Here is a 26,710-nt window from a genome sequence, read left to right on the forward strand (position 1 = left end):
ATCTTCCTCTTGATTATATTCCAGAGGTTTTCAATTTGGTAAAATCAAAGAAACTCATCATTTTAAGTGCTCTCTTATTTTTTTTTTATATTGAGTTTTATTTATCAGTTTAATTAAGTTTTTTGGTTTAATAACAAAGATTACTGTTCTCAAGTCTGCTTAATTTAAAAAAAAAATTATAAGCAGTGTTTTTTCAAAATCCCAAATATCAAACAAAATATCAGAGTGCATTTATCATTTTAATTAAGCAGTTTAAAGTTTTAGATTACTGCACTCCAATCTTGTTAACTTTATTCAAATTTATTTGCTGTGTTTCTGCAAATTTCTAAACATGACACTCACAAAATATTGGGATGTATTTAATATTTTAGTTAAGCAGTTAAAATATTAAAACTATAATTTTAGGTCAAATATTCTCATTATAATAAGCAAAATGACCAGGCTTGTTAACTTATATGCAATGTTTCTACAAACAATTAAGACTAATACACACACAACATATTGGGATGCATTAGTTTGCTTAATTAAACTCAGATATTCTCATTATAACGAGCAAAGATTACTGGGCTCAGGTTTCCTTTAACTTTACTTCAATTTATAAGACATTTTCCTCCTAAGACATTTTCTAAACATATCAAACACAACATGATGGGGTGTATTTATCAGTATAAAGGGTATAATTTTACGTAAAATATTCTTATTATAATAAGCAAAAATGACTAAGATTAGGGGCCCTATCTTACACCCCGCGCAAGACATGGCGCGTTGCCATTGTACACCCCATCAACAGTCTATTTTTACGCCTTGTACACGAGTCCTTAAACTAGCAATGAACTTCTGGAATATATTAAGGCTGATGGGCGTGGTGGTCTGGAAATGAGGTGTGTTCAGGTAAATGTCTGGTGTGTTTCTATCTTGGGGGCGGAAAAACGCGTTGCGCGATTGATCCTGTGAAAGAACGTCGAAATTCAATGGTCAGTCGCGCACCAAAAACTGAATCATGATCACCCTGCCCTGCGCTCCAAAATACCACATACCATCATTTCTTTACCACAGTAAAAAAAAAAACCTTACCCAGAGGCTTCAGCAAACTATAAAAATAAAATATACTTAAAAATCTGCATAAGGATTTATATTTACGTTCAGTACACAGACTTAATAACTTAATTTCAGCAGACAGGGGCTTTCTGCTGTGAATTTTAACAGATGCTCTCACTCAAATGCTGGAGTTTTAGAAATAAAGAATAAACATAATGGACAAATCGACTAAACATATTTTTTTTATTTCACTTCGCTATTATTTAACTAAAAATTCACTTTTATTATTTTTTTTATATATCTGAAAAATAAAGCACATTGTCACCCTGGCCTCTGGGGCTGTCCGTCAATTATATAAAACTTAAAACTTTTAAAATACACAGAAATATAAAGCTATATGTTAGCGTTCGTTTCTTATCAACAGGGCAAATTTATTAAAATATTAAATATATTAATTCATTAACGAAAATCTGCTCCAGCGCTCAAAAAAGACCGCAGGCTCGCGTATGGTGTTTGGGAGCGCGCGCGGCGCGGGATTACCTTTTTTTTCTATAAAAAAAGTATTTTAATAAATAAGGTCGTATCAAGTGTACTAATTCATGGTATAAACTCACTATATTTACGTATAAATAATCAAAAGAAATCAATCAAAATGCGCTGCCCCTCTCTCTCTCTCTCTCTCTTTCGCAGTGCAGAGCTGAATTCAGCGCGAGGCAAATAACATAAACTCAGTTTAGTTAAATAAAATAAGATGAGTAAGGACCTGTAAAGTTAACCAAATATTGTCAAATATAAAGGATAGGTTGAGGTTTTGATGAGCTGTATGTAAAAACTGTAAAAACTGGGTTTGCAACATTAAATATTAATCAATCAATTAACCATCATTAACACTGGAAAGGGACTCGCATTTACAGTTTAAAAGGGATTTTTTAAAATTAGAAATAAAAACTGACATTTACTATAGACAATTAAAATATACACGTAAAAAAGGAAAAATAGGAAATGTTTAAAAGATCATAAAATTGATACATAAACAATAAAGAATTTATGTCTTATGAAGAAAAAAGTAATAGTAGTGAATATAAAGTAAAATAATAAGAAGGATAAAAAAATATTAAATTTAAATGAATAAACGAAAAACATGGGAACCATGGGAAACAATATATATATATGTGTGTGTGTGTGTGTGTGTGTGTGTGTGTGTGTGTGTGTGTGTGAATACATTAATTAAAAAATAAATAATATTAAATATAAACGTATTAAAAAACTAATTTAAAACAATCAAAGGCTTTCTCAAAAAAAGCTCATCAAAACCTCAAACTATCCTTTATATTCAATAATATTTGGTTAACTTTACAGGTCCTCACTCATCTTATTTTATTTAACTAAACTGAGTTTATATTATTTGCCTCGCGCTGAATTCAGCTCCGCGCTGCGAAAGAGAGAGACAGAGAGAGAGAGAGAGAGAGAGAGAGAGAGAGAGAGAGAGAGAGAGAGAGAGGCGCAGCGCATTTTGATTGATTTCTTTTGATTAATTATACGTAAATATAGTGAGTTTATACCATGAATTAGTACACTTGATACGACCTTATTTATTAAAAGACTTTTTAAGAAAACAGAGGTAATCCAACGCCGCGCCCGCTCTTTTTTGAGCGCTGGACCAGATTTTCGTTAATGAATGAATATATTTAATATTTTAATAAATTTGCCCTGTTGATAAGAAACGAACGCTAACATATAACTTCATATTTCTGTGTATTTTAAAAGTTTTAAGTTTTATATAATTGACGGCCAAGATAGAAACACACCAGAAATTTACCTGAACACACCTCATTTCCAGACCACCACATCAGCCTTAAAAAATCCCAGAAGTCCATTGCTATTTTAAGGACTTGTGCGCAAGGCTTAAAAATAGACAGTTGACAGGGTGTATGATGGCAACGCGCCACGCTAAACATAAAACACAGAAATATTGTGATTATGAATTTAATTCAGTTTAAAATGTACACATTTTGCTAAAATTGCTAAAGACATTTTTTTCTGCAAAAGTCGATACATATCATAACCAACATATTGGCAAGTAATTATTAGTTTAAAAGCTATAATGATATGTAAAATGTTCTCATTATTCTCATTATAATGAGCTTTATTAAAATTACTGCTCAAGTCTTATTAACTTTACTCAAATATATAGGCAGTGTTTCTACAAATTTGTAAACAGAATAAACACAAATTATTGGGTATTTATTGTATTGTATGTATTTATTCGCTTAATTAAGCAGTTAAAATTTAAAATATATAATTTTAGGTGAAATAAAAATTAATATGCAATGTTTCTACAAACCTTTAAGTCTAATGCATGCACACCATATTGGGCTGTATTTATTAGATTAATTAAACAACGTTTAAAAGGTATAATTTTAGGTAAAATATTCTCATTAAAACGAACACAGATTACTGGTCTTAAGTCTCATTTAACTTTGCTTTAATTTATAAGACTTTTTTGTAAAACTTCTACACATAACAAACACAACATATTGAGATATATTTATCAGTACAAATGTGTAATTTTAGGTTCAATATTCTTATTATAATGAGCAAAGATTACTGAGATTGTTTCTACAATGTTACAATGTTTCAATGTTTCTACAAACTTCTAAAGATAAAACAGAAATATTGGGATGTATTTATGAGTTTTTATTTAGTATACAATGTACAAATTTTGCTACAAATTTCTTAATATAACGAGCAACGATTTCTGAGATCAATTATTCTTCAACTTAACTCAAATTTATATGCAATGTTTCTACAAATTTCTAAACATGAAACAGAAATATTGTGATGTATTTATCAGTTTAGTTTAGTTTAATAATGTATACTTTTTTCCTTTACTAACTTTAATAAAATTAAGCAAAGATTGAAAGCTGTAATTTTAGGTCAAATACTCTCAGTTTAATAACAAAGATTACTGTTCTCAAGTCTTTAATTAAATATTAATTAATTTAAGGCTTTAATTAATAGGCAATATTTTTACAAAATCCTAAATATAAAACACAAAATATAATTATATTAATTTAGCAGTTAAATGTTTTAAAGCTATAATTTTAGGTAAAATATTCTCATTATAATAAGCAAAGATTACTGTTCTCAAGTCTCCTTTTACTTTGCTTCAAATTTATATGCAGTGTTTCAACAAACTTCTAAACATAAAACACAGAAATATTGGGATGTATTCACTCGTTTAATTTAGTTTAAAAGGTATAAATTTTTTGCTAAAATCTTCTCATTATTACGAGTAAACATTATTGGGCTCAAGTATTGAGCTTTACTTTACTAAAACTGATATGCAATGTTCTTCCAAATGTCTAAACATAATACGCCAAAATATATGGCTGCATTTATCAGTTTAGTTAAGAAAAGATTGAAAGATATAATTTTAGGTAAAACATTCTCATTAAAATAAGTAAAGATAATTTGACCATTTGTGTCATTAACTTTAGTTTAGTTTAGTTAACTTAACTCAAATTTATATGCAATGTTTCTACAAACTTCTAAACATAAAACACAGAAATATTGTGATGTATTCATTAGTTTAATATAGTTTAAAAGGTATATGTTTTTCCTTTAGTAACTTTAATAAAATTAAGCAAAGATTGAAAGCTGTAATTTTAGGTAAAATATTCTCAGTTTAATAACAAAGATTATATTAAGATGTCTTTATGAGTTTAATGAAGTTAAAAAATGTATAATTTTGAGTAAAATATTCTCATTATTATGATTAAAGGTTACTGGGCTCAAGTTAACTTTACTTAAAATGCTATGAAATGTTTCTCCAAGATTCTAAACTTGATACACCAAAAATATTTGGCTGTATTTATCAGTTTAGTTAAGTAAGTTTTAAAAGGAAAAATAAAGGAAATAAAATAAACACACAATATTGGGATTTGCTTGCTCTTTTAATTAAGCAGAGTTCAGAAACAATCATTTTAATAAGCAAAATTTGCTGGGCTCAAGAATGTTTTTACAGCATGAAAACTGTTCAAATAGACTGAAACATGCAGAATAAGAGTTACTGAACTAGAATAAGAACAACTAGGACCAAATCAGGGACAAAAGTTTTGCCAGTTTGAAAAAAAAAAAAAAAAAAAAAAAAAGGTATTAAGCTTGAACTTTGAAAAACACCAAAAAATATTCAAAATAAAATAATAAATTGTGTATTTTGATATTTGAGATCTTATATTTACATATTCACCAATTAAATAGCATTTCAGCAATGTTTATGATACAGCTGGGTGTCAGCAAACTATCACCCTTTATATTCACAATACAGTGCTGAGTCTATTGTATATTACATTTTACATATTTTACTTAAAAATCAATAGAATTTAAAGATTAAATATCAAAATACACGAGAAAGTGAAAATAAAAAAAACAAAAATGGTTTATAAATAATTCCCAAACTGAATCAAAATTATATATAATCTGAAAAAAACATATGATACACTTATTTTTTATTTTGAATATATTTTTGTATTTTTCAAAGTTCAAGCTTAATACTTAAACTTTCGGTTTAAATTTTTCTTTTCAAATTGACAAAACTTCTGTCCCTGATTTGGCTCCATAAACAATAGCTTGGTTTCTAAAAGAGACATTCGGTGATCCTGCAACTGGGAAATCAGGAGGATCCTCACTGCACTGGAGCTCCAAACACCTCCACCTCACACAGCGTCAGATACTCCTTCCTTCCCGGAATCATGATGGTGACGTACCTCCCCTTCATCCCCTTACACTGGAAGGTCACGGAGGGGTTTTTACCAATGGAGGAAATCACACCACACCTACAGATACAGGAGATCAAATGGAGAAAGTTCAGCACTGTTGCTGCTACTCTCCCTAAGCGTGGTAAAATCCTGTAAAGATGACTGTAAGAGCACAGCACAGAATCATCAATGAGGCGAGAGCTGAAGACTTACAGAAATCTCTGGCACATGCTAACATTTTTGTTGACAGATCAATAAATACAATAAGGGAAACTAGATTAAACAAGAATGGAGTTCATGGGAGGACACCTTGGAGGAAAAAGTATGTGAACCCTTTAGGATTATACTTAGATTTCTGCATAAATTGGTGATTAAATTTGTTCTGATCTTTATCTAAATCACAACAATGGACAAACACAGTCTGCTTAAACTAAAACCAGACAAAAATTACATATTTGCATGATTTTATTTAACACAACATGTTAACATTCACAGTGAGGGGGAAAAGTATGTGAACCCCTCGGCTAATGACTTTTCTAAGAGCTAATTGGAGTCAGGATGTGATGAGATGTGATTGGATGTGTTGGATAAAGCTGCCCTGCCCTATAAATAAAACACACCAGTTTTTGAGTTTGTTGTTCTTAAGAAGCATTGCTTGATGTGAATCACGCCTCACACAAAAGATCAAGCTCTCAGAAGACCTACGTTCAAGAATTGTTAACTTGCATGAAGCTGGAAAGGGTTACAAAAGTATCTCTAAAAGTCTTGCTGTTCATGTGTCCACAGTAACACAGACGATCTACAAATGGAGAAAGTTCAGCACTGTTGCTGGAGCTACTCTCTCTAGGCGTGGTAAAGTCATGTAAAGGTGACTGTAAGAGCACAGCGCAGAATGATCAATGAGGTGAGGAAGAATCCTAGAGTGTCAGCTGAAGACTGAATACAGAAATCTCTGGCACATGATAACATTTTTGTTGACAAATCAATAAATACAATAAGGAAAACTAGATTAAACAAGAATGGAGTTTGTGGGAGGACACCACTGTCCAAAAAAACATTGCTGCACATTTGAAGTTTTCAAAAGAGCACCTGGATGTTCCACAGCAGTACTGGCTAAATATATTGTGGACGAATGAAATTAAAATTGAGTTGTTTGGAAGGAAAACACAATGCCACAGCACACCATCATCAAAACCTCATCCCAACTGTGAAACATGGTGGAGGGGGCATCATGGTTTGGGGCTGCTTTGCTGCTTCAGTGAAATGAATTCCCAAATTCACCAAGTTTACATTTTACAGGAAAACTTAAGACCATCTGTCCTCCAACTGAAGCTCAACAGAGGATGGATGATGCAACAGAACAACGACCCAAAACATGGAAGTAAATCAACAACCGAACGACTTCAACAGAAGAAAATAAATAAATACTCCTTCTGGAGAGTCCTGACCTCCTGAACCCAACTGAGATGCTGCAGCATCATGACCTCAAGAGAGAGATTCACACCAGATATCCCATAATATTATAGCTGAACTGAAACAGTTTAGTGAAGAGGAATGATCCAGAATTCCTCCTGACCGTTCTGCAGGTCTGATCTGCAGCTACAGGAAACCATTGGTTGAGGTTTTTGCTGCTAAAGGAGGATCAACCAGTTATTAAATCCAAAGATTCACATACTTTTATTTACTCTCACTAAAATCATGCAAATATATATTTTTGTGTGGTTTTAGTTTAAGCAGACTGTGTTTGTCTATTGTTGTGACTTAAATAAAGATCAGAACACATTTAATCACCAATTTATGCAGAAATCCAAGTATAATCCGAAAGTGTAGGTGCCTGAGTGTAAAGAGACTTTTGGTCCAAACACTTTTGGAGCGATGCTGAAACTGAAAAAGTTAAGTAATATTGATTGAATATAGATGACTTACAATCTCACAGACGAGGTTCTGAAGTGATCAGCTTGTGAAGTACAATGTTAAAGTGTTTTTAAGATCATTTTAAAAGCAGTTTACTTGGGGTTCTGGATGCCGTTGTGAGCCGGATTGTCTCCGATTCGGATCTCAGCTCCGTTCAGTCTCTCGGGAACAGCGTCCTGCCGGTTGGTGATGGTGATGGACGACACCTTGTGAGTTTTCTGAAGGTCCAGCTTCCACCAGGGACTGAGGTCGTATTTCGTGTGAGTGCAGGAACCGGAGAAGTAGTTTCCATCTCGGTTTCCATCGATGGCTTTGATCGCATAGCCATCGTCAAAATTGCTGGATTGGGCAGCGAATCCTTTCAGTGCAGCGTTTCCTTCTGAACACCAAACAACAAGAAAGTTGGTGTAAAAAGGAAAACGTTCAGAAAGTAAAACCTGTATTGGGTTTTCCTCGAAGAAAACTTTGGTGTTTTTTCTTTGATGTTGAAAGTTCTGATGTTCTGGCACTAGAAGCTTTGTTTTAAGAACACACATGTATCATAGATAAAACCCAATCTAAAAGCACTTGGACCCCTGTGATTGCCACTTGGCTTTGTATTAGTTTATTATATATACACTTTAATATATAGTTTATTTTTCTACTGCTTAACGATACCAAAGACACATCGGCACGCCCTTAATCCAGCTGCCCAATTCGGATTTAAACGGTGCGCTATAGATCACTAAAATTTAGAAGAGTTTTAGACTTTGGCTACAGAAAACTTTAAAACTTATGTCACTAAATAATTTTAAACTTTTTATTTTTAACCCTTAGCTCTATTTTCTATTTTACCTCTACCATTTACTTTCTTTATAATTTAGTGTTTGTTTTTAGCTACTAAATTTCTTAGTCTTCGATTATTTTTTAATTGTTTATTTTTGTATTATCTTTTTATATTTGTAGTGTATCTCTTTATTCTTATATCTCTTATATCTCTAAAATACTTGATTTTAATTTTAATAAAAAAAAATTTTGTCCCTTTAAGTTGTAATCGCTCAGCTGCTTTAAAAAATGAAGGTTACCCTGAATGTTTTACAGCGTAAAAAAAAAAGTTGACTGATTTTTTAATGATTTTAGTGATCTATAGGCGAGTCATCAAACTTGGTTAAGGGTGTCAGTGTGTCTTTGCTTTCGTAAGGACAGGAAAAGTACACTTTGCTAAGCTCAAAAAGGCATTTTCATTATTCTAAAGTGTGTTTTTTTTGCGTAATGTGAAATAAACCAATTAGCATTTCACTCGCCATTCCTTCTAAGAGCCAGATGAGCTCTGACTTTGGCACTATCGTATCACCACACTCATCGGCTTAGAGTATTCACAAATACTATTGCTATCGAAACTATGCAGGCAGAAAGTGTTCAAATAGACTGTTTGAGGAGTGTAAGATAGCAATGAGCATAGTTGCTTTTCTTCATAGGTAGAATTTCTACAGGAATACGTCTCACAGTATGAAAATGTTGGTAAACCGTATCGCACCACAGCATGTTAACTTTTACATTTATTAACAATAATGCAGTAATGTCGTATATCGTTTAACATCACCTGAACATGGGAATCCAAACACTTGAACCTCACAGAGAGTCAGGATTCGTTTCTTTCCAGGTATGATCACGTTGAGGTAACGTCCAGAGACTCCTTCTTTAAAATGAAAGCTTTTGCTTTTTCCAGCAGGGATGGAAGAAATCACCCCGACCCTAAAACAAATAAAAAACATCGAAATGAATTTATCATGTAATGCCTGTTTATTTTCATATACAGTGCCTTTTAAAAGTATTTTAAAAGTATTTTTAAAGGGTTCATTTGATTGATTTCATTTGATTGCACGAGTGAGGTGAAATTGATAGTTCTTTCAGGAAACCAATGCTAGCTATCTAACTATCTAGCTAAATGGCTGGTAATTATTTAAGTCCCAGCATGTAGGCGAGCTAGATAACTTCTGTAGCTACCATTTAAGGTGGATTTTTTTTCTGCTCCACTTTAAACTACGCAATAGGTATGTTTTGCGTTGCGTTTGAAATGACTCCTGTTGTACTCTACTGCAACTTGATTCATATCTATAAATTTGTTTAAATGTGATGCATTTTTTATAAAAATGTACACAAAATTAAATTTTAATGTGTAGTTATTCAGCAGGGTTGAAGGGTTTCCCAATTCTTAGAGGGAGGATTTCACCCCCTAATCTTCTAGCTCTGTTCTAAGAGGAAGAGTCACACTGGAAACGAAGTTCTCTCACCGTGGATTATCATTTCCATTGTTGGATAAAGAGTTTCCGACGCGTATCTCGGCTCCGTTGATCCTCTCTGAACAGCAGTCTCCTCTGTTGGTGATGTAGATGGAGTATATATTGTACTCCTTCAGCAGGTCCAGCCTCCACCAGGGGTTGTCCTGGGTCTCAGTGTGAGTGCAGGACCCCTGGCTGTACTCTGAAGTGGTTTTCCCATCGATGGCTTTGGACGGATCACCATGAGTTGCGTAAAGCTGTTCAACAAACGACGACTGAGTGGCTGTTCCTCCGAAAGCGATGTTTCTGACTGGAGTGAACAAAGACATGAAGATCTAAACCCAAACACCATCCATATACAGGACTGTGCAAAAGCTCAAAACTACACTGATCCATTTAGCTCAGCAATATGAGTGTTTTTACCTGAGGAAAAAAGCACCGCATATGATTTAAAGAGATGCAAGTAAACACAGATACAGTAAAACATAACAAGACATTTCTCATTTTTAACTATAAATATGTTTTATATCCTGTGAGCCGAGCTGAAGAACAAAGAGCTCCTCAGCCAGCCTGTGTATATTATTATGTTCAGTTCCGTCAGCAGCTCACCTGATTTACCACATTTACCAGTAATTTACCAAACCAGGTGTTGATTAATATGATGAGAACTAGAAATAACTCTATTAAACTCATTCATCATTCATCATTGTCATTCAATCATGTGTTTTACTGAGTTAATAAACACTTACTGCACACACTGTAAACCCATACGTTGTTTTAACTCAAATGTTTTAAATAAAATTGGATATTTCTAATCAATACTCAACTATTTTGAGTTAGTTGAACTGAATTTGTGAGCACATATACTGTACTATTCAAACTGAGATCAACTGAGTTGAACCAACTTATAATAATAACTGAGTTTAGTCTGTCACAATCTATTTGCATACTGGGCGTGTCCAACAGTTTCTGACTAACTAACACTCACCATCAGTGTGTAGTGATTTCCCCTGGGCTACCTTACAAATAAATCAACTTCCCCTTTAGTTGTAATAGCTTGATGTTTTAATTTATGCTAACTCTAAAAAAGTTTTCATTCCCCATTACTTAAAAAAATTGAGCAAACTGGCTGCCTTAAAAAAGTTAAGTAAACTCAACTTATCCGGTCTTACAGTATAACAAAAATAAAAAAAAAATTAAATCAACTTCCTCTTTAGTTGTGATATCTTGATGTTTTTTTAAGGCAACCGGTTTCCTCAAAATGTTTAAGTAAACTCAACATATCCGGGCTTACTGCACAGATAAGAAGCTTTTTCTTTACTGAAAAACAGGTGCCTAAAACATTTACACAATACTGTACATCATATTAGATCTAAAGTTTAAGACTTAGGATGCGACCAAAATGGCTCCCTGTTTACTAGTTAGGGCACTATTGAGTGTGTCGGCCATTTTTCTTTGAGTGTGCGAATCATGAGGGGGAACTGGATTGTTCTTTTGAGGGCAGTAAAAAGTCCCAGTTGCCAGATTTTATATATGTATATATTTATTTATTTAGTTGTTTTTATTATTATGAATTGATTTATTTGTATTTATGTATTTTCTCATATATTTATTGTATACACAATTAAAGAAAAAAAAACGTTTTTGTGTGGCTTTTGGTTTCCTTTGAGATCGCTCTCTTTTTCCTTTCTTTTTCTCAAAACCCACTGTTACAGGTCACCTTCCTACAAAGGTGCGACAGAGAGCTGAGGTTTGACTGGGGTTTTTGTGCTAAACCTGGTCAGTATTTATTACCGCTGGGAATTTTTGGGAGCTTCTTTGAGGTTTTTGACCCAAATCCATAGGCCATTTAAATTTGAGTAGTTACTCTCTTTTGTGAATGACTACAGTTGGGCCCAACAGCAAGACAATAAAGAAATAACCACATCTACACAAAGTGTTTTAACCCTCACCTTGTGAAGGATGGTACCCGAACACTTCGACCTCACAGAGAGTCAGGATCTGGTTACTCCCAGGTATGATCAGGTTGACGTAACGCCCCGAGACCTCTTTTTTTAAGTGGAAGGTTTGGGATTTTCCAGCAGGAATGGACTTAATCACCTCAACCCTGAAGATGATGAAAACATCACGAGATCTTACTCAGGAATCCCTCAGTTCACAGCAGAACACACAGGTATAATTCTCTTTGTGAGCGAATAAATGCTGATGTTACAGTTTAGTAATGTTAAAAATGAGCTAATATGATTTACAGTGAACAACATGTAATAGATACAACTTTAAATAATATATAATACATTATATCTCACTAATAACAATAAATTACATTCAAATTTAATTTAATCTTCTAGAAGAGTAAATAGTTTAGTATGAACATTTACTGTGGACCTCTACCTCACTCTACCTTATTCTGCCTCACTCTACCTCACTCTACCTCTCTCTGCCTCACTCTACCTCATTCTACCTCACTCTGCCTCATTCTGCCTCACTCTACCTCATTCTGACTCACTCTACCTCACTCTACCTCATTCTACCTCACTCTACCTCATTCTGACTCACTCTACCTCACTCTACCTCATTCTGCCTCACTCTACCTCATTCTGACTCACTCTACCTCACTCTACCTCATTCTTACTCACTCTACCTCACTCTACCTCATTCTGCCTCACTCTACCTCATTCTGACTCACTCTACCTCACTCTACCTCATTCTGACTCACTCTACCTCACTCTACCTCATTCTTACTCACTCTACCTCACTCTACCTCATTCTGACTCACTCTCTCACCCACTTTACCATTTTACCACACTCAAACTCACTCTGCCTTACTCTACCCCATTCTACCTCACTTTGCCTCATTTTAACTTACTTTACCTCACTTTGCCTCGCGCTACCTTGTTCTAACTTACTATACTTCATTCTAAATCACTCTGCCTTATTCTAACTTGCTCCACGTCACTTTACCTCAATTGGCCTAATTTTATCTGGCTTTATCTTACTTTACTTCACTCTAACTAACTCAGTCCCACTCTACCTCACTCTGCCTCATTCTAACACACTTAACCTCATTCTACCTCTTTCTACTTCACTTTGAATATTTAAATATTCCTTACTTTACCTCACTCTAACTCACATAGCCTCACTCTACCTCATTCTAACTTACTCTACTTAATGCTACCTCACTATACCGCACTGTGCCTTATTCTAACTTACTTTACCTCACTTAACTTCACTCTACCTCACCCTACCACATGCTAACTCACTCTGCATCATTCTAACTCACTCTACATCACTCTACCTTACTCTACCTCACCCTACCACGTGCTAACTCACTCTGCATCATTCTAACTCACTCTACATCACTCTACCTCACTTTTAACTTACTTTACCATACTCAAACTAACTCTGTCTCACTGTTCCTCGCTTTCACAATCGGCACAGCAGTGTGGCAGAGTGAGGTAGAGTAGGGTTGAGTGAGGCAAAGTGAGGTAGAATGAATTAGAATGAGGTAAAGTAAGTTAGAATGAGTTACAGTGTGGTAAAGTGATGCAAAGTGAGGTAAAGTAAGTTGAATAGTGTGGAAGAGCCTGTAACATCGTGGAGGTGGAACATGAGCTCAGCTGGTTCAGGAAGTTGAGGGGTAGTATCTGGGTATAGTTATGGAATATTCGGAAAAACGATCTGATAACTTATCGGGGGAAAGGTAATAATAAAGTTCTGAGCTTGGCTGAGAAGGTGTAGGACACTGAAGGGAACAGGTGAGACACCTGGATCAGCTTCAAATCCAGGTCATTTGTTAGGATCAGGAGCTAAGTGCAGAAACTCGGGCTGTTAACTAAAACTACACCTGGAGTTACAGAGTTACGGAGTTCTCTCACCGTGGATTATCATTTCCGTTGTTGATTAACGAGTTTCCGACGTGAATCTCGGCTCCCTCGAGCCTCCCGGCACAGCAGTCTCCTCGGTTGGTGATGACGATGGAGGTTATTGTGAACTCGTCCAGAAGGTCCACCCTCCACCAGGGGTTCTGCTGGATTACAGTGTGAGTGCAGGAACCCTGGTGGTAGTTTGTGTCCTTATTTTTATCTATAGCTTTAGAAGGGTGGCCGTCAAACGCAAGGGATGATTGGGTGGCTTTTCCACGCGGAGCGAGGTTTTTCACTGGAAACAACAGAGTGGAAATCATCAGAACATTGGCGGAACATTGTCTAGGTGGGATCCAAGTGGACATGGCCTTCACTATGAAAACATTAACTATGAAATGACTGGGGGTTGTTGGTAGCTCTGATCTTTAAACCTCACCTTGTGAAGGATGGTACCCGAAGACCTCAACTTCACAGAGAGTCAGGATCCGTTTCTTTCCAGGAATGATCACGTTGACGTAACGTCCAGAGACTCCTTGGTTTAAGGTGAAGGTTTGGGATTTTCCAGCAGAAATAGAAGAAATCACTCCAACCCTGAAATAAAGGAAATGAAGAATCGCTGTGGTAAAGTTTCGGCTTAAAAGAGACACTCTTAATTAATTAAAATCACACCCATGATTACTTAAGAGAATTACAGTAGTGCATGACTTTTGCTTTCCGTGTTTCGAGCAGAGCAAGGTGTACTTTTCCCGTCGTTATGATAGTGAAAACACACTGACACGCCCCCTAAATGAAGCTGTAAATTACCGTATTTTTCGGACTATAAGGCGCACCGTATTATAAGACGCACTATCAAAGAACGCCTATTTTCTGCTATTTTTCCATACATAGGGCGCATCGCATTATAAGGCGCGTTAAGTGACACTAGAAAGGGTGCCTATATCAAAGTGAACAGGGGTGTCGCCATGTTTCCCTTCCCCCACCGAGGGTGGTCGCTTGCCGGTGGAGCGTCTCAGTATATATAAATCTAGCTCTAAGTCAAACGAGTGCTGGATATTAATCTACACAGATTCCTCTCCTGAAAACTGTTTATTTGGGTGAGTAACGTGCTTCAGTTTATTTACAGTAAGCTTAGATTTCCAGATGTCCACTAAGGCTTGCTGCACCAGCGTTAGCATAGCTATCCGCTAGCACGCTAGCTAGTCACCTAAACTAGTAAAGTTAACCCAAACTTAAACGACAGCGTTACACTGAGTAATCCTGCGTGTTCTGGTAAGACAGTGAGATATTAGCTAGCGATTCGTCCCCCGTAGCTTGTTTTAACACGGTAAACAAGCAGATTACAGGCTGATAAAACTCACCTCTGAGAGAGTTAGCGCTTAGCATCTAGCTAATGCTAGCCAGGCAAAGCAGCACAGACTTACAGGCCGATAACTCACCTCTGAACGGTGAACGCTTAGCGATTAGCATCTAACTCTAATAATACTGCTCCAGCAGTATTAAAAGTGCTAAATTTAGAAAATACTGATCTCTGAACAGTGAAAAAGCTAGCTAGCTAAGCGGTTAGCATCTAGCTAATGCTATTGCTGCTCCAGCCTCGGAGCGGCACGGCTCTGCACGGAGTGTGTGTTTACTGCTCCTTACACCTGACGGGTAAAATTTAGATAATACTGATCTCTGAACAGTGAATAAGCTAGCTAATGCTATTTGCTGCTCCAGCCTCGGAGCTGCACGGCTCTGGACTCTGTATAGCACTGAAACTCTGTATAACGCTGCACGGAGTGTGTGTTTACTGCTCCTTACAACCTGACGAGTAAAATTTAGATAATACTGATCTCAGTGAATAAGCTAGCTAGCTTAGCGGTTAGCATCTAGCTAATGCTATTTGCTGCTCCAGCCTCGGAGCTGCACGGCTCTGGACTCTGTATAGCACTGAAACTCTCTATAACGCTGCACGGAGTGTGTGTTTACTGCTCCTTACAACCTGACGACTAAAATTTAGATAATACTGATCTCAGTGAATAAGCTAGCTAGCTTAGCGGTTAGCATCTAGCTAATGCTATTGCTGCTCAGCCTCGGAGCTGCACGGCTCTGGACTCTGTATAGCACTGAAACTCTCTATAACGCTGCACGGAGTGTGTGTTTACTGCTCCTTACAACCTGACGAGTAAAATCCATACAAAAGGCGCACCGTATTATAAGACGCACTGTAAATTTTTGTGAAAATTAAAAGTTTTTAAGTGCGCCTTATAGTCCGAAAAATACGGTAGCTCTGTAGTTAAAACCTTTCCCAGCTGGCATTTCAACGTTGAATAATTGTTGAATCGACGTTGTTTTTGAAAAGTGAATCACTGTTGATATATGTGGCAACATTGTTTCAATGTCATACGTTCAACCTTTAATAAACCATAGCTCACTAACACTAGAAAATCCCATGGTTAACAAAGTGTTAACAATAAACTAACATCACTGCAGTAAATCTACAGAGTATAAAAAAGTTTATACCCACCACGACTACCAATCTGATTACTGAACATCTGATCTCAAAAACACTAAAACACTAAAACTATTAGAACACGAATATGATGTTACAACCACTGAACATAAAATGTTGATTCAATGTTAAAATTTCAACGTTAGCACAACCACTGATCATAAAATGTTGTTTTAACATTGAAACAACAACATATATAACTTTAGTCATATTTTAACCACATTTCAACATTAAAGGTCGGTTGTGTGCCAGCCGGGTTAATATATCCTGCAGAATAGGTGCCCAGGATCAGGATCAGGATCAGGATCAGGAGCTGTATGCGGAGCTACAGTAAGTGTTGTATAAGTTTGCGTAAGTTCTCTCACCGTGGGTTACTGTTTCCGTCATTGGATAGCGAGTTTCCGATGTGAATCTCAGCTCCGTTGAGTCTCTCTGAACAGCAGTCTCCTCTGTTGGTGACGGTGACGGAGGTCACGGTGTACTCGTCCTGCAGGTCCAGCCTCCACCAGGGGTTGTCCTGGGTCTCAGTGTGAGTGCAGGACCCCTGGCTGTACTCTGAAGTGGTTTTTCCATCGATGGCCTTGTAGGGATGACCGTGAAAGATCTTATAGGGCTGATCAACAAACGAGGACTGAGTGGCTTTTCCAGCGAGAGCCAGGTTTTTTAATTGGGACGGTATTTGTGTCAACGATTCTGGTGTTTCATAAAAAAAAAGAAGAAAAAAAAAACATCAGTATATATTAGTGCATCAAAAACTTCAAAAGGCTCAAAATTGATTACAGTTGCAGGAAAAAGTATGTGAATCCTTTGGGATTTAATTGAATTTCTGCATAAGTTGGTCATTAAATGTGTTCTGATCTTCATCTAAGTCACAACAATAGACAAACACAGTCTGCTTAAACTACAACCAGACCAACAAATAATATGTTTGCATGATTTTATTAAACACAGCATGTTAATATTCACAGTGAGAGTAAATAAAAGTATGTGAATCTTTGGATTTAATAACTGGTTGATCCTCCTTTAGCAGCAAAAACCTCAACCAATGGTTTCCTGTAGCTGCAGATCAGAGCTGCAAAACGGTCAGGAGGAATTCTGGATCATTCCTTTCTCCATTCTAGCCATTAGTGTTGTCACCTTGGGAGAATTGTTCAGAGGTAATCTGATCGGTTTTTGGTAATCGGATTGGATCAAATCTGGAAAACGGGTTGTTCAAAAGGGAAAGAAGCATTCTGAAATCGGATCAGATCACGTAATCCAATCCTAGTTTGTAAATGGATCAAACCTTCAGTTTCTGTTGTTCAAAACTTTTCAGTAGGATTTGGATAATTTTGATCCAAAAAAACAGGATTACCCTGATCCCAACAAGGGGTAGGATTTCAAAGTGGATTTCATGAAGAAAATGTAGTAAAACTTTAAAATCAAAGTTTTAAAGTAAAAAAAATACATTTGTACAATTTAGTGTATATACATTTACTTCTATTTTGCACTTGACCTGTTTAACCGTTACAGTAATAAAGTAGACATTGGCTACCAATTAAGCCTTTTATTATAGTAACGTAAAAATAAAAACAATCTTGACCCCATGAAATAAACCCCCCAAAAGATTTCAATAACAAACAAAAATAATATATACATTTTTTCATCTACGTCACTGTCATTCATCACTGTATATTAATGTCAAAGAAACATTTATCAGATATGAAGCTGTCAAAAATAATTGAACAATTGAAATGAACACCAGAGTTTGTTCTGGTTCTTCAACAGGCTCAGGTGCATCATGAACATCACAGAGAGGGACATTGCGTCTGGTAGCAACATTGGGCAGGAAAATACATGCAAGTGTTATGTTGCATGCTCCCTGTGGTTCGACTCGCAAATAGTTAAGGCATGCAAAGCGTCTCTGCAGAACTCCATTTAAACGCTCAATTGCTCGTATTGTTTTGCAATCAGCAGTATCTTGTTACTGCAAGAAAAGGAGTCATCAACCCCTGTTGGTTCTTCTATCTGTTTTTATATAGCTGGTAATCCGGATTAGCTAATCCTGAAAACTGTGTTTCTGGATCAGGTTGATCCAATCCAATATTGCTTTGAAAAACTGGCTTAAAAATAAGACAGATCACCTGATCCTGGATAGCAAAAAATGTGATTACCAAATCTGGATAATTTTGATCCGGATTACATTTTTTGAACAACTGGCCCCTTGTGTCTCGTTTGTAACCCCACCCCCTCGTTACTGGCCCCAGGTGTTCCTCACCCTCCTTGTGTATATTTAAGCCCCTCTGTTTCAGTCTTTTGTGTGCTTATGATGCTATAGTACAGTAATACCTCTCACAGCTACAGTATCAAAATCTTGGTAAAGTGTTTTGCACCACAGCATTTTAACTTTTATGTTTATTATCAATAATTTATTACATCAGTAAGCATTATCTCTATCATTTAACCCTCACCTGAACGTCTGGATCCAAACACTTGAACCTCACAGAGAGTCAGGATCCGATATTTTCCAGGTATTATAATGTTGACGTAACGCCCAGAGACTCCTCCTCCGAAATTAAAGGTTTTGTCTTTTCCAGCAGGGATGGAAGAAACCACCGCGACCCTGAAACAAACAAAAAAATTGGAAGTGAAATTATCAGTGCAATGCCTGATTTATAGTCATATGCATTGAACTTGTTCAAAAACTTGTATGTGTATTTTATGATGTATTTCATTGAGATTTTGAGTGACAGACCATGAAAAAAAGACATGGTTTTTAACATTTTTAATGGTGTAGTCTAACACACTAAACCCACCTATTTTATATGTGCACATAAGACAATGAGTGGTTTGTGTGGGATTTCCTTAAAATGTGACCAAAAATAAATGAATAATAACCTAAATTAACAATACTGTTGTTTTAATGTTTTAATGTTATTGTAATGTTTCAAAAATATTGTAGATTTAAGCTGTACACAAAAGAAAGGTCTGCAATTCCAAAATTTCTACAAATGCATATTTATCTTTCTAGTCTATATTTGTTGATTATACCTGCTTACATTATGTTTTTTTTAACTGTAAAAGCTGTTAAAAAAGCATGCACTCCTGCCTGGAGATGCATGTCGTGGCGGGGCATGCAACTCCTGTGCAAACTTACCAGATGCAGGATATTTCTGAACAGGCATCTCAGCACAAGCCTTAATAAAGGGAAATAAAGACCCAGAGCCACAGCAAACAAACAGTTCAGGGGTTTAATTTGATTGCATATTGATTTTCTTCTTTAGTAAGACTTTAAACTTTGGTCATTGCATAATGTAATGTTTTAAAAATAAAGTGCATTTAAGCTGTAAAAAGATTTAATTTATATTAATTAAGAGAAAGATCTGTATTTACAAAATTTATACAGATGGGTATTAATCATTCTAGTGTATATTTGTTGATTAGACCTGTTTATATTATGTTTTTAAGCTCTAAAAGCTGTTAGACAAGCAGCCAAGAGGCTCATGGTCACTCTGGAGGAGCTGCAGAGATCCACAGATCTGCTGGATCAGGAGAATCAATAACTATTTAGGTCCTGCTCTCAACAAATCTGGTCTTTATGGAAGTTGAAAGAAAGACATAAGAAGTGCCGTTTGCTGTTTGTAGCCACAAGGTACACTGTAGGAACACAGTAAACATGTGGAAGAAGGTTCCAAAAAAAAATCAGCCTGATAACTGTCGACCAAAGTTGAACCTCGCTATGCGTGGTGTAAATGTATCAGTGCTTAGACTGTTGGATGCACTCTCCAACTTCTGTACAGATTCATTTTGTATTTTTGTATTTGTATTTTTGCTTAAATCTATTTTGTTACTAACATAACTATTATTACGGTGATTTTTCACGGGCCTGGTTTTTGGTCAGCATCAAAAGTGAGGATAACGTGATTATTAGAGGTAGGGAAATTATATTGTTAGTAGATGTTTTAGATGTTTAGTAAATCGGCTTGAAACAGACTTCTCTTACCGTGGATTATCATTTCCCTCGTTGATTAAAGAGTTTCCGATGCGTATCTCGGCTCCGTTGATCCTCTCTGAACAGCAGTCTCCTCGGTTGGTGATGGTGATGGAGGTTATTTCGTACTCGCCCTCCAGGTCCAGCCTCCACCAGGGGTTCTCCTCGGTTGCAGTGTGAGTACAGGAACCATAGTTTGCATTGCTGAAGTAGTTTCCATTACGATTTCCATCGATGGCCTTGTACGCGTTCTCCGGATAACTGGATTGGAAAGTGACTCCTTTAAGTTCAGCCACAGTTCCTCCTGAACACCAAACAACAGGAAACTTCTGAGAGGGTTAAAAAGTGATGTTCAGAAAGAAAACACCCCCTGAACTGGGGAACAGCAGCATCGTTTCTGGAAGAAAACTTAAGTGGTGAAAGTTCTGATTTTATAAATGAATTTAAATGTCTGATCAATTTTATACTGAAATATCAAATCAAATTTATCGTCACATCACAAGAGTACAGGTCAGTAAAAAAAAAAAAAACTTGGTGCAAGTTCCCACTAGTATGCAGAGATCAATATTTACAACATACAGTAGAACAGGTCAAATAAAATAATATATGCACTAGGGGGGTGCCATATCGTATTGTACACGGTGATATCGTCAATATTTTGAAACATTGTGAACGATATTATACCCTAAAATATTTTTTTTATATTTATTTTACTTTAATCCTGGATATATGGAGATATTTGGAGTGTATTATTATTAGTATCATGACATTCTAGATCATTGACTTCTGTTACAAATCTGATACAATTCTTGTATTTTTTAATATCTCACTTAGGGTGTGCAGTATTATATTGTATGTAATAATCAAATATGTTTATTTTCTTGCAGTGTATAGTGTATTTTTGTAATAAAAAAAGTGTTTTATCATGTCGCCTAGAGTATCGTTATCATGAAAATACCATGAAATATCGTGATATTATTTTAGGGCCATATCGCCCTCCCCTAATATGCACAATAATTTACATAAGAAACATACAGTATTGCTTTATTTTGCTATCACGGAAGTGAACTCTGATAATCAAATTGGGACTAGAAGTTTATTGGCTGTAGACAGGTCTCGAACGTAAGCGCAGATGTAACTGTGATAAATGTGAAAGGAACAGCGGCCAAGTATCTGTACTGTGTGGTGGTGTAAACCTTGGCGACGCTGTGGTGGCTGCTCCGATTCTGAATGAATGTTTGGAAAAATGAGTGGGATTGAATCTGCTAAAGGTTAGAATGTTCCTGAGGTGTAAACAGAACCAATTTCTGGTATCAGGGGAACCGGATTCACTGATAAACGGGGGGTCAAGCGAGGTGAATGAGGTTTGCAGATGTAAACTGGAGTAAACACATCGCATTGGTTTGTTTGGCGTCGCTTGATGTTGAAAATGAGAGGTGTTACGGTGTTTACACTGCTCCGTCGCTCCGTCGCGTCAGCGCAGATGATCGCACTGCCCCCCTCCAACTGGTCGCATGTGGGCGTTACAAAAGCGTTACAAAAGCGTCCAATTAAATCGTTTTAATAAATGCGAAATGCTTTTATACAAGCTATTATTATTTCCTATAAACTAGTAAATATAAATGTGTATTTATAGATATAAATGTTTGAATGAGCTTCATTACACTGTCTAGAGAGCAGAATATAAGCTAACAAAAGCAAACTTTACCAATTTATTACAAATGAATATTTTAAAAACCCACCAGAGACGCCAACTATCACAGCAGCCTTTCTCCTCGCTGTTTTACTGTGATCAGAGTCGCTGTAAATCAGCAGGGATTTAACAAAAAACAGGAAAGCCTGAAACTTATTTTCCAGGCTTCTCTGGACGCTTGAAAGTGAAACTAAAATGTTTTCAGACACTGCGCTGTTGACACATATCAGGCGAACACCTGCTCTCTGATTGGATAGACGCATCGCGTTGGATGGATTCATTTGCATAAATTTCAGCTCGGCTCAACTTTTCATCGCATCGCATCCCGACGCATCGACGCATCGGAGCCGTGATGAGTGATGGATGAAGCGGTGAATTCTGATCCTCGGAGAAAACCAACAGAAGCTTGCAGGAAAAAATAGCTTCTAAGGTACGAGAGATATTAGGAGAATATTGTCCGGACTGTAGGGTTGATACACAGGAAATTTGGCAGTGTTAAATCAACACTGTTAGTGTTAAATCAACACTGTTAGTGTTAAATCATTGATTTAACACTAACAGAGAAGTGAGGGTTAAAGGCTGATATTGGTGAGATGGTTCTCCTCATTTAAAGCCTTTCAGTAAGTATATGATTTGGTGATGACTGGAAAAAGGATGAGGTGAGCCAAGGAAGAGTTTATGGAAGAAGTTGAGGGTGGACGAACAGATGGAAAAATGGGAGCTGGAGAAGGTGAGGAAGTTAGGGAATGCCGCAAATTGAGCAAGGTCCAGGATAGAACCTCACAGAGACAGTGGTGTGTAGATCGAAGGTTGAAAAGGAGATTGAATAAAAGTGGTGGAACCTGTGTGGAGAAGAGACCAGAATACTCGTAAAATCCTGAACCCCCGTAGCACACAGCCAGGTCTAAACTGACACACAGATAATCATTCAGTTCCTGATTGCAGGCAGGAAAGGCAACGCACAGGACGTCTTGGAACTTGGAGAACGTAAGCACAAATTTGGCGAAGCTGAGAACCATGGAGGAGTTGGAAATGGCAGCTGCGTCCAGGCTACATGGGAGCAACCATGCCAGAAAGCACCAAACTGGCACACTGTAATTCCGGATAAGTTGAATTTACTTAAGAAATTTGAGTAAACAGGTTGCCTTAAAAAATTATGTAAAAAAAAGTAATGGGTAGTGAAAACTTAAGTTAGCATAACTTAAAACATCAAGTTATTACAACTAAAGGGGAAGTTGATTTAACTTTTTTATTTTTGTTATACCGTAAGACCAGATAAGTTGAGTTTACCTAACTTTTCTAAGGCAGCCGGTTTACTCAATTTCTTTAACTAATGGGGAATAAAAACTTGAGTTAGCATAAATTAAAACATTATTACAACTAAAGGGGAAGTTGATTTATTTGTAAGGTAGCCCAGGGGGGAATCACTACACACTGATGGTGAGTGTTAGTTAGTCAGAAACTGTTGGACACGTCCAGTATGCAAATAGATTGTGACAGAAGCCAATTGAAAAGAAGCTGTTAATGACAAAACAGACTAAACTCAGTTATTATTATAAGTTGGTTCAACTCAAAGATCTCAGTTTGAATAGTACAGTATATGTGCTCACAAATGTTCAACTAACTCAAAATAGTTGAGTGTTGTTTAAAAATACCCAATATTATGTAAAACAGACTTAAATCATTTGAGTTCAAACAACGTATGGGTTTACAGTGCATCGGGTAGAGAAACCACGGAGCGCAACCTTGGGAACCGTTGAGAAACAGCAGTGGACGATTAGCCAGATTACAGCTCAGAATCCGAGGCAACAAAAGATAGATTCATGGTAGGGGTGACAGGTACCGAAGTTTCATGGTAGGGGTGAGAGGTGCGCCCAACATGAACATAATTGAGAGAAAATATCCCAAAATCTTGTTACTACTTAACAACATAACGTATTAAATCAGTATTATATCATGTAACCCTCACCTGAACGTCGGGATCCTATCACTTGAACCTCACAGAGAGTCAGGATCCGATTCTTTCCCGGTATGATGACGTTGACGTAACGTCCATACATTATATCTTTAAAAGGAAACTTTTGGTATTTTCCAGCAGGGATGGAAGAAATCACCGCAACCCTGAAAAGACAATGAAAATGAAACGAAATGATCAGTGCAATGCCTGTTTTTCATTCATATACAGTGCAACAGTGGCTTGCACAAGTGCATAAGACAATGAGTGTTTGTGTGGGATTTCCTTAAACATGAGATCAAACATACATTAATAATAAGTGATAATGTTTAACAATAATAACAGTATATAATTATGTGTCACACAGACAGTCCTCCTGCATCAGTAAGAGGTTTATCGTCTTAACGCATGACTTTAATGGATAGTTTTTAAGCTCGTTTTTTGTCCCAATAACTAAAAAAAAGAAAAGGCATAAGGGCTTGCAACTCCTGTGCAAACTAACCAGATGCAGGATATTTCTGAACAGGCATCTCAACACAAGCCTTAATAAAGGGAAATAAAGACCCAGTGGTTTCATTTGGTTGCATAATGATTTTCTTCTTTAGTAAGACTTTAAACCGTGGTCATTTCATAACGTATTGTTTAAAAAATGAAGTGGATTTAAGCTGTAAACATATGTAATTTATTTTAATTAAGAGAAAGGTCTGTATTTACAAAATTTCTACAGATAGGTATTAATCGTATTAATCATTCTATTGTATATTTGTTGATTAGACCTGGTTACATTATGTTTTTTAAGCTGTAAAAGCTGTTAGAGAAGCAGCCAGGAGGACCATGGTCACTCTGGAGGAGCTGCAGAGATCCACAGATCAGGTGGATCAGGAGAATCTGTCCACAGGACAACTATAAGTCCTGCTCTCCACAAATCTGGCCTTTGCCAAAGTTAAAAGAAAGACGTAAGAAAAGCCGTTTGCAGTTTGTAGCTACAATCCATGTAGGAACACAGCAAACAAATTACCGTGGGTTATCGTTTCCCTCATTGATTAGAGAGTTTCCGATGCGTATCTCGGCTCCGTTGATCCTCTCTGAACAGCAGTCTCCTCGGTTGGTGATGGTGATGGAGTATATTTTGTACTCGTCCTGCAGGTCCAGCCTCCACCAGGGGTTCTGCTCGGTTGCAGTGTGAGTACAGGAACCGTAGGTCGTAGTACCGAAGTAGTTTCCATCTCGATTTCCATCGATGGCTTTGTACGCGTTCTCTGGATAGCTGGACTGGGAAACGATTCCTTTAAGTTGAGCCACAGTTTCTCCTGAACACCAAACAACAGGAAACTTATAAAAGGGTTAAAAAGTGAAGTTCAGAAAGAAAACACCCCCCAAAATGCAGCAGCACACTGAAAAAAATGATGCGTAAAACTTCCTTAAAAAAAGTTTTGCAACCTTCTGCATTTGCTTTATTTAAGTAAATTGAATAACTTCAACTTAACTCGGTTAACTTAACTTCAACTCGGTTTCAAGACTTAAAAGTTACATAGAGTAAATAAGTGAACTGAACTTCAGTCAATCCTTTCTTTTAGTAAACTTTACTTCATTTATTTTTACTGAATCAATCCTTTCTTTTAGTAAACTTTACTTCATTTATTTTTACTGAATCAATCCTTTCTTTTAGTAAACTTTACTTCATTTAATTTTACTGAATCAATCCTTTCTTTTAGTAAACTTTACTTCATTTAATTTTACTGAATCAATCCTTTCTTTTAGTAAACTTTACTTCATTTATTTTTACTGAATCAATCCTTTCTTTTAGTAAACTTTAATTAATTTATTTTTACTGAATCAATCCTTTCTTTTAGTAACTTTACTTCATTTATTTTTACTGAATCAATCCTTTCTTTTAGTAAACTTTACTTCATTTATTTTTACTGAATCAATCCTTTCTTTTAGTAAACTTTACTTCATTTATTTTTACTGAATCAATCCTTTCTTTTAGTAAACTTTACTTCATTTATTTTACTGAATCAATCCTTTCTTTTAGTAAACTTTACTTCATTTATTTTTACTGAATCAATCCTTTCTTTTAGTAAACTTTACTTCATTTATTTTTACTGAATCAATCCTTTCTTTTAGTAAACTTTACTTCATTTATTTTTACTGAATCAATCCTTTCTTTTAGTAAACTTTACTTCATTTATTTTTACTGAATCAATCCTTTCTTTTAGTAAACTTTACTTCATTTATTTTTACTGAATCAATCCTTTCTTTTAGTAAACTTTACTTCATTTATTTTTACTGAATCAATCCTTTCTTTTAGTAAACTTTAATTAATTTATTTTTACTGAATCAATCCTTTCTTTTAGTAACTTTACTTCATTTATTTTTACTGAATCAATCCTTTCTTTTAGTAAACTTTAATTAATTTATTTTTACTGAATCAATCCTTTCTTTTAGTAACTTTACTTCATTTATTTTTACTGAATCAATCCTTTCTTTTAATAACTTTACTTCATTTATTTTTACTGAATCAATCCTTTCTTTTAGTAAACTTTACTTCATTTATTTTTACTGAATCAATCCTTTCTTTTAGTAAACTTTACTTCATTTATTTTTACTGAATCAATCCTTTCTTTTAGTAAACTTTACTTCATTTATTTTTACTGAATCAATCCTTTCTTTTAGTGAACTTTACTTCATTTATTTTTACTGAATCAATCCTTTCTTTTAGTAAACTTTACTTCATTTATTTTACTGAATCAATCCTTTCTTTTA

General features: G+C 35.8%; 1 protein-coding gene across 1 annotated transcript in view; it reads right to left on the minus strand.

Moving 5' to 3' along the window:
- Positions 1–4,975: 4,975 nt before the first annotated feature.
- Positions 4,976–26,710, minus strand: part of LOC111188583 (uncharacterized) — a 29,321-nt gene continuing 7,586 nt past the window's right edge. Inside the window, exons 5-16 of the mRNA XM_049479405.1 lie at positions 24,963–25,254; positions 23,960–24,111; positions 20,310–20,601; positions 18,778–18,929; positions 16,693–17,020; positions 14,273–14,427; positions 13,849–14,131; positions 11,926–12,080; positions 9,986–10,283; positions 9,295–9,446; positions 7,809–8,091; positions 4,976–5,876 (exon numbers count right to left, since the gene is read on the minus strand). Of these exons, the coding sequence (XP_049335362.1) occupies positions 5,726–5,876; positions 7,809–8,091; positions 9,295–9,446; positions 9,986–10,283; positions 11,926–12,080; positions 13,849–14,131; positions 14,273–14,427; positions 16,693–17,020; positions 18,778–18,929; positions 20,310–20,601; positions 23,960–24,111; positions 24,963–25,254 (2,693 nt within the window). The 3' untranslated portion in view covers positions 4,976–5,725. The remainder of the gene's footprint in view (positions 5,877–7,808; positions 8,092–9,294; positions 9,447–9,985; positions 10,284–11,925; positions 12,081–13,848; positions 14,132–14,272; positions 14,428–16,692; positions 17,021–18,777; positions 18,930–20,309; positions 20,602–23,959; positions 24,112–24,962; positions 25,255–26,710) is intronic.

Source organism: Astyanax mexicanus, chromosome 1 (assembly GCF_023375975.1).
Source record: "Astyanax mexicanus isolate ESR-SI-001 chromosome 1, AstMex3_surface, whole genome shotgun sequence".
Classification (NCBI taxonomy): Eukaryota; Metazoa; Chordata; class Actinopteri; order Characiformes; family Acestrorhamphidae; genus Astyanax; species Astyanax mexicanus.